Source organism: Lucilia cuprina, chromosome 2, assembly GCF_022045245.1.
Source record: "Lucilia cuprina isolate Lc7/37 chromosome 2, ASM2204524v1, whole genome shotgun sequence".
Classification (NCBI taxonomy): Eukaryota; Metazoa; Arthropoda; class Insecta; order Diptera; family Calliphoridae; genus Lucilia; species Lucilia cuprina.
Window position 1 is genome coordinate 20,791,187 of NC_060950.1, and position 8,748 is coordinate 20,799,934.

General features: G+C 32.2%; 1 protein-coding gene across 1 annotated transcript; it reads left to right on the forward strand.

The window, feature by feature from the left end:
• The first annotated feature begins 2,297 nt into the window (after positions 1-2,297).
• LOC111678370 (cytochrome b5-related protein) lies at positions 2,298-8,708 on the forward strand. Its single transcript, XM_023439667.2, has 4 exons — positions 2,298-2,548; positions 2,617-2,947; positions 4,714-5,096; positions 5,166-8,708. The coding sequence occupies exons 1-4, from the start codon at positions 2,466-2,468 to the stop codon at positions 5,668-5,670; spliced, it is 1,302 nt and encodes a 433-aa protein (XP_023295435.2). The 5' UTR covers positions 2,298-2,465; the 3' UTR covers positions 5,671-8,708.
• The last annotated feature ends 40 nt before the right edge of the window (positions 8,709-8,748 follow it).

Below are 8,748 nucleotides of genomic sequence, written 5' to 3' on the forward strand. Positions count from 1 at the left end.
CTAGTAATATGAAATTAAGTGTGTAGAGTCAGGATTAGGTGAGAACCGGAAAAAGTGTAAAGTACTTATTTGTTTTTTAAAAGGTATTTTTTGAATTTTCTATAATATTGAACCTAAAAACATGAAATTTAGTGTATTGAGTCGGAATTAGTTGAGAACCGGAAAAAGTTAACTTTTAGGTACTTTTTTGTTTTTTTATAAAGGATTGAACCTAGAAATTAAGTATGTAGAGTCTTAATTAAATGAGAACCCATAAAAACGATCTTTTAAGTACTTTTTCGTTTTTCAAAAAGTACTATTTTGAAATTTTGTTATATAATTGAATCAAGGAACATGGAATTAAGCATGCTAAGCCAGAAGTAAGTGATGTAAAAGTGGACTTTTTGGTACCGACAGTAACACACCATGGTGAAGGATATATAAGACTCGGCATAGCCGAATATAGAACTCTTACTTGTTTTAAAATCGGTTCATTATTTGACTTAGTCCTCATATAACTTAACCCCCCGAAAAGGGCTTTTGAGCTCATAATTATGTAAAATATAATTGTATCTCAATAAACATGCCTTTATGACCTTGACCTCATTTTACCCTAGCTCCCCTACAAAATCCCCTTCAGAAAGTGACTTGAATATTCACAATTCACTTATTAACACTAATATTGCGGAGAAATCTATCTATCATATGTTCGGCCACGCCCGACTGAACATTCTTACTAGTTTATATTGTTTTAAGGGTAGCAAAGCATACTGGGCATAGCTAGTTCTATTTCACTCTTATAACAAGTGATTCTGAATGTTTCGGATTATATTTACAATTGATAAGAATTATAAAAATTATTCGTGTATGATTATTAAAAAACAAAGTGTCAATTGCAAAAGTGATATGTGAAAAATTTTAATACAATTGAACATGGCTATAATGAAATAATTAATATCCTTGTAAGAAATACAATTGAAATTCAAGAATACGTTTTTTTTTATATTTTAGAAACATCAATATGTTATTTTCAATAACATCCGTTGTCAAAGTATATAGGGTAGAAGGGGGATCATTCGCCATAGGGGCACATCTGTCAATGCGAATAAGTTGAAAACTGAGTAATCGATTTTATCGCATTATCAAATTTTGTTTTCGTTTATCGATTATCTATGATCCTTGAAAATTTTAAACATTAACTTTACATATGATGGGAGGCAGACATGATTAATTGTTTTTCAAAGGGCTGTGAAAATATTTCACTGTGTGAACTTTTTGTGTTAACTTTTTTAGGTTTTGGGATAGAAAATATATATTGGTCAGTATTAGAACATCAATAATAGTGGAGAATAAGGCATAATAATATTTTCGATAATATAATTTGAAGCCCGAAAAAAATTGAAACTAAACCCCAGAACTGCCCGTGGGGCACATTCACCAAATATATGTAAAGCTTGTGATGTAGAACAAAATTTGGTTAGAATATTGAAAAAAATCAGTAATAATTTCTTTTAATTATTTTTGTTAAGTTTTGTGAAATAAACAATAAATATCTGGTTTATTACACTCTGTTTAATGAATTAAAGTATAAAATAGCAAAATAAGTTTTTATTTTTGTATTTGCTTCTTTCATTTTACTAATGATAAATCTGCCCCATCCCCTTGGCGCATTTACCCCATGGATGGCGCGGCATCGCCGTTTTTGGTCAGTGCGGAAAAGTTAAAAAAATATGTACATGATGATGACTTAGGAAAGATTGAAAGGAATTAAACTAAAGCCAATATATCAAAGAATCCGAACCAAAAAAAAAAAAATTAAGAATATGTATTGTGGTTTTAATTTGTGGCCGCCTCAAAAAAAAAAGTGGCTTTGATCCCCCTTCTACCCTACATGCGTACGCCAACATTCGTTGTCGAAATCTTAATTTTAAACACATTCGTTGTCTAAATGTTACGAACACTTTGGTGTCAATTTGGTACCAGGAGTGTATATTTCTTTCTCACTCTGTGTACATGATATTAAAAACAATTGGAATTTGTTTTTGAAATACCAACAGAAAATTACAAAATTATAAATTTCTATAATATAATTTCTTAATACTTGTTCTCTTTAGCTGTATTCGACTGTATATTTAGAAATTTATTACGTAGTTATAATCTAAAAAAAATGAAGAAATTTGCAAAGATTTTACTGAGGTAGAGTCAAATAAAATAATGTTAACAATTGTCATTAATTAATAGAGATAATGAATACAGATCACAAATATTATGAGATTAACAAATAATAAGAAATAAATAACAAAATAAAATAATAATTCTGAATTAGTTTAAGTTTATAATTTGTTGATTAAAGTGCCTTTAAAAATTTCCAGGCTAAACGTTACTAGTCAAGTGAAGTGAAATTAAAAAGAAAAAATAAATATTTTATTAAATCAAAGTCCTGGCGGAATAAAAATAAAAACGAAATACAAACAGTTTAAACGAAAATGGTTACCGAGGAGTGGAAAAAATGTAGTATAGCTACAAAATTTCCAACATATAGAAATTCTAGTTTAGTGACTACCAAAAGGTAACAATTCCTGCAAGGATAAAAATTACAAGGATACATTTTGAAAATTTCACATTATTGTTTCACAGTTGGATAGAGGGAAAACGCAAAGATGATGAGGCTGAAGGTCTTTGGCGTATTTATGATTCCTTATATGATTTTACCGATTTCATTGATAAACATCCGGGTGGTAAATTTTGGATAAGAGAAACAAAGGGACTTGATATAACTGAAGCATTTGAAGCTCATCATTTGACATCGGCACCTGCTAAAATGATTGAAAAATATAAAGTTCGCGAGGCTGCAAAACCAAGAATCTACACGTTGACCTTACATGAGAATGGTTTCTATAAGACATTGAAGAAAAGAGTGGCGGAGAAGATGAAAACGATTGATAATAAACCAAAGAAAATCTCTGATGTAAGTCTATCGATAATGGCGTAGTTGTTTTTATAAAATTATATACATATTCGGAATCGGTTGAATAATACATATGTATTTGAGTTCTCCAGGCAAATAGAATTTAATACCCAGAAAGTTCATACTCCCCGGGGCATTTTTCCATGATGAGTGTCACATCATGATGTATTGCAATCCCGGGGTAAAAAGGTAAACTGCTGTTTACAATTCAATCTTTGGCTTGAGCTTAGATGAATTGAAAGGAGGTCTATGAAGAGCACCACATAATCTGGTACTACAGGTGGGAAGTTGCCCGTAGGACTATGTCCTGGCTGCTCAGTTGGTTCAGGTACCTTCATTAGTAGTGTGGTTTGGCGACATTATGTCGGGGTAGATTGAGGATTGATAGGAACGTCCATGTACAAAAATTTCAACCTGCGTGTAAGATACACAAAGGGGCAGTGTTGAGTTGTTTACTTTTTACTCACCTAGTGGTTGAAAAAGTAGCCACGTGAGGTAGGGCTCAACGCTAGCTTATCACGTAACGCACTTCGACCCAGAATGTTCTGAATATTGCTGATGTTGAGAATCGGCTGAATAACATGTGTTTTAGATCTTTAGACCAATAATCTAAAGAGTGTTTGGACCAATAGAGTTTTAAACCCAGAAAGTTTGGAATATCGCAGAATGTTAACATGTGTTTTAGATTTCCAGACCAATAATCCTACATCTAGATTGTTCAGGCCAATAGAATATAAAACCCATAAAGGTCTAAATATTGTTGAATGACATGTGTTTTAGATTTCCAGACCAACAATCTTACATGTAGAATTTAAAAACCTGAATGGTCTGAATAGCGCTGAATCCTAATCTGGCCTTAGAACTTATCCATCACTATTCCAGATATGGTGTCATTATGATTAAAAGACCACCTTTTTGGTCATATTTAAGATATTATTAAGCGTTTTACAAATTGTATATCCTCCAAAAGACTAATCTTTCGATCTTCTTCCAACTTCGAGATTTCTTAACTCAAAGTTAGAAAGAACTATTACTATCCAAAAAATATATCTCAGCAAATTGAAAAAATTTTTAAATAACAAGAAAACAATATCTGGAAAATTGAAGCAAGTATAACAGAGGTTATTTTAAAGTCCACAAATTGGACTTTTCAGATGGCATAACAAATGTTTTCGGGCTGTCAAACTTGATGTAATGGAGAAATTCGTATTTTCGGGGTCAGGTCAATCCTTTAATCTCTAGGTTAACAATTTGTTAGCCAATGTTACATAGGAGACATGGCCTTATATGGAAGACAGGTCCTTATGTGAGAGACAGGTCCTTATGTGATTTTCCGAAGTAATCTCTAGGTCACATTGAAATTTTACTTAATACCAACATAAATACATTACCGATTAGTTGATTAACTCTTCTTTCGGGTTTAAGGGTTAGTCATGAACCGATTTTTGAAAATTATGAACTATATTAATGTAGGTCATTTACAGAGAGTATAAATGGACCGACTTTTTATCAAGTATCTTAATTACATTTAGATTAAGGATTCGATTTAGTCTACGAGGCTAAAACCAGAGGATCGGTAGAAAGTTTTGAACCCTAAGGTGTATGTATATCAAAAACGTTGTTCTGCATATTTTATCCGGTGAATTCACCGGTCTGGTGGTAATATATGAAAATCGTTCTTCTGGATATTCATATTTTTATTAGAAGGAAATATTCAGCTCAAATCGTTTAAACAATTTTTTTTTAATTTTTCCCATTTTTTACAGGCAATCCATTTAGGTTTACTCCTAAGTACCTTTATTTTCTCCATGGCCAGTGCTAAATACGATAGTTTAATATTTATGGCATTAGCGGGTGCAGCTCTAGTTTGGACCACAGTGGTATCACACAACTACTTTCACAAACGTGACAACTGGCAAATGTATGCTTTCAATTTAAGTATGATGAATTTTACAGCGTGGCGTATATCCCATTCTCTATCACATCACATCTATCCAAATTCATATATTGATCTGGAACTATCAATGTTTGAACCACTTTTGTGTTGGGTACCAAGTCCACATATAAAAAGTAAAATGATGCGCTATGTATCGTGGGTAACTGAGCCGTTTGCCTATATGATTGCATTTTTCCTGCAACTACTAACAAGGTTCGTATTTTAATTACGAAACTTCAGAAATATTATCAGAATAACTTTGTTCTTTTTGTATAATTTCAGAATTTTTTATTCCCTACGTAAGACGAATATTATGTACTGGCATGATTTAATCTGTCTTTCTTTGCCTCTATCCATGTATTTATGTTCGAATTATTCCATTTTCTGGTGTTTGCGTCAATGGATCTTTATAACAGCCATAGCTAGTTTTTCTTTCTGTGTTATTGGCTTAAATGCCGCCCATCATGATCCGGAAATATTCCATGAAGGTGATGCCAATCGTGAAGATCGTGATTGGGGTCTTTATCAAGTCGATACTATAATCGATCGTGGCGATCTTAAAGGTTCTCAGTTCTTGGTCTTGACCCACTTTGGTGATCATGTTCTGCATCATTTATTCCCTACATTAGATCATGGCATTTTGCCTCAATTGTATCCTGTACTTTACGAAACATTGGAGGAATTTAAATGTGAACTAAGAGAAATTAATCATTTGGAACATATTATTGGTCAACACAAACAGTTACTGAGAATTGAAACTAATCCTAAACCTCCGGGTTCTAAATAGATTTGAAAAAATTTCTTTGATAAGTTAATTAAATTTAGGTTTTAAAAATAATAAATATTATAAAAATGTGGTCTCATCTATTTTTTCTGCGGGGATCAGCTAAAGGATACACCTTTCCATGTGTTGCTAATCCTATTGAAGCATTTTTTGATATCATAACTTGTGTTATAGTTAGGTAAACATTATATTTCTGTTTCTGGGTCTTCAGTATAGAACCTCAGACCCACTTTTTACCGCTTCACCAAGACATTCTATCTGGGATCAGATCATATTCTGTGTCTGATATACGATGAACGCATTGCACGTCTTATATCCAATCTGCATGTACTCTAAACTCCCTGTGGTAGTTTGATATTACACTTTGGTTCCAAAGCAGTCATCCATTTTTATAGCCAAATCGTCATATTAGAACTAAGACCCTATTTCACACTATAGTCTTCCTACATATCGACCAGCACTGGTGTGCCTTGTTGATCCTATCCTCTATGTGGTGTTTCCATTTTAAATTTTGGTATTACACCTAAGTACTTAACTTTGTTTGTCACCGTTATCTTCTTGTCTAGGAAGGTTTTAAGTAGGAAGGACGTAAGACTTATCTGGTTCTGGTATAAATATGAACCTTGGATCTTGTAATTTAAATGGGTTATATGTCAATTCTAAGAATGCAGTGAATATCTGTGACAGATGTAGGGAAACTGCCGAAAAAATGTCACCTGGCCCTGCAGCTTTATAAGAAGCAAAGCTCTTGATTGCTCCCTTAACCATGCTCAGTTGGTTACTACAGTTTGAGAAGAGTTATTTGTAAAGAATTTGGAGTGTTTTGGAATGACATAATAGTTGTTTAAACTACTTGACCTACTCTCGGCTTAAGTCTAGAAGCTAATCCGGATCGGATGATACAATGTCATTCTTCTTACAATATTGTAGCTCTGCATACTATGAATCTTTATATATTAATGTTATTTATTGGTTTCCATGCCTTTGGAAAAGAGTTAGCTGATACCTAAACATCAACTCGCCAAAGGATTACTTCTATTGTGACCGAAAATAACTTGCGGGCTTGCAAAGTGAGTCGGAACTAATCAGAAGCGGGGCTTATAAAAGATTCTTTTAGAAAAATCGCGTGTAGGGTAACATTTTCTTCCGACGAATGTATCATTTATGATCAGAAAATGAGCTCTAAAACGACCAGTATTTAGACTCATAAATTACTCAAAATAGATGCAAAAATCAGAAGTGGGACTCATAAAAGAGTCTTTTAGGATATTCGCGGGTAGGGTACCATTTTCTCCATACAAATGTGATCAGAAAATGAGTGCATTAAGGATCATTTTAATTTTTGCAGAAGAGTCATAAATGACTCGAATGTGATCAACATTTTCAAAAAATTCTAGCTGAGTAGCAAGCTGACATGTACATATCTTTATCAAGATCAATATCAATGTCCGGGTAGTCTGCAATTTAATTTCTCCTATTGTCCTCATGCACTAGAACCCGTATTGTTGCGACTGTGAAATGTCAGATTTGAGATCAAATTGGAAGATATTTTAAACTTATCGAGGCAAAGTCCCATATTTTGGTGTAGACTGTTATCGCACTATCCCGAAGCTCAGTTCATGCACCCCAGTTATGTCTTGTCGGTATTTGGTTTCGAAAAGTTCTTTAAAATGTTTATTGCGTAATTTTCCTATTGTTGGTATTCTAACATCTGGTTAAAAAAAAAACAAAATTATAATTATCTGAAGAAATCTATCACTTGAAGTTCTGAAGGGTTATCAATCTTGTATTTTCAGATCTAGTCTAACTACTCATATTTTAGTTCTATTTATTTAAAAGAAATTATAGTCGGACCTGTTTCAAAAAGTAAAATGTGATTTAGTTTATAAAACATTTGAGTTGAATTATACCTTGCCTCAGCTATATTTAAGCCATTTATTGTTGAATAAAACTGTGGACATTAAAGTCAAATTTTGAAGGTGGGTTTTTATAGGGGCTAGGGTCAAATGAGACCCTATAATTCAAGAGTTCAAGAGGGTCATAAAGACTAGTATATAACTTAGTTTTGCTGCTTCAAATTTTGAAGGGGGCTTTTTTGTTCGTTAATGGTTAGTGTTCTAGTCAGGCAGACCGGAGGTGGTGGGTTCGATTCCCACCCGTGTCACGAGTTAAAGAGCACACAACAGGCCCAATAGAGTCCTAAATGTATTTCTTCGGGTTTGATGTGTATACATCCTCCTTTCAAACTAACGAACTAACTACAAACTTCAGCACAAACCCAATATACCCTCCACCACTTAATATCTCAATTTTCTTTTGTTACCTATTCGTATTTCATAGTTTTAATTGAAAGACTTTATATAGTTGTTTTTTAATTGATTTACATTTATTTTGTTCCTTTTTTGTATACTTGTTCCTTTCTTTTAATTTATTTTATATTTTAAATATTATCATTATTATGTATATTTTTAAATTATTTAAATTTAAATGTTTTGATTAATTAAAAAAATAACATAAACATAAGCGCCATAAGATGAGGGTGTTTATTAGTTTGTTTGTGTTTGTGTCTCTGTGTTGTTGTAATGTTGAGTGAGTGAGTGATTGATTGATTGAGTCAGTGTAAAAGAGAGAAAGAGAATGGGTAGAAATAGAAGTAAAATGTGCAAAAGTTGTTTATTGATTAAACTGTATGGAGTCCTTTTGTATGAATGCATGTGTTCGTTCTCCAATATCAGTCAAATATCAATGTGTATGTGTGAGTGTAAAGTGTGCATTTTACAATAAATACATAAATAAATAACATTTCTTTTGGTTTTATTTTGTTTTGTTTTTTTTTTTAAATATTCTTATTTATTGAAGATGTGTAGTAAATGTGTGTTTTGTTTTATTATAAATTTCTCTTTTTTCGACTTTCGACACAGACAACTAGACAACTAGATTTAAACCTAAACGTACATATGTATGGATAGTATTAAGTTTTATGACGGGGCTTAAGTCATGTTTTTCATAATACAAAAAATTATTATAATTTTATATATATATATATAAAAAAATTAAACATTTTTCTTGTGTTTTTTTTTA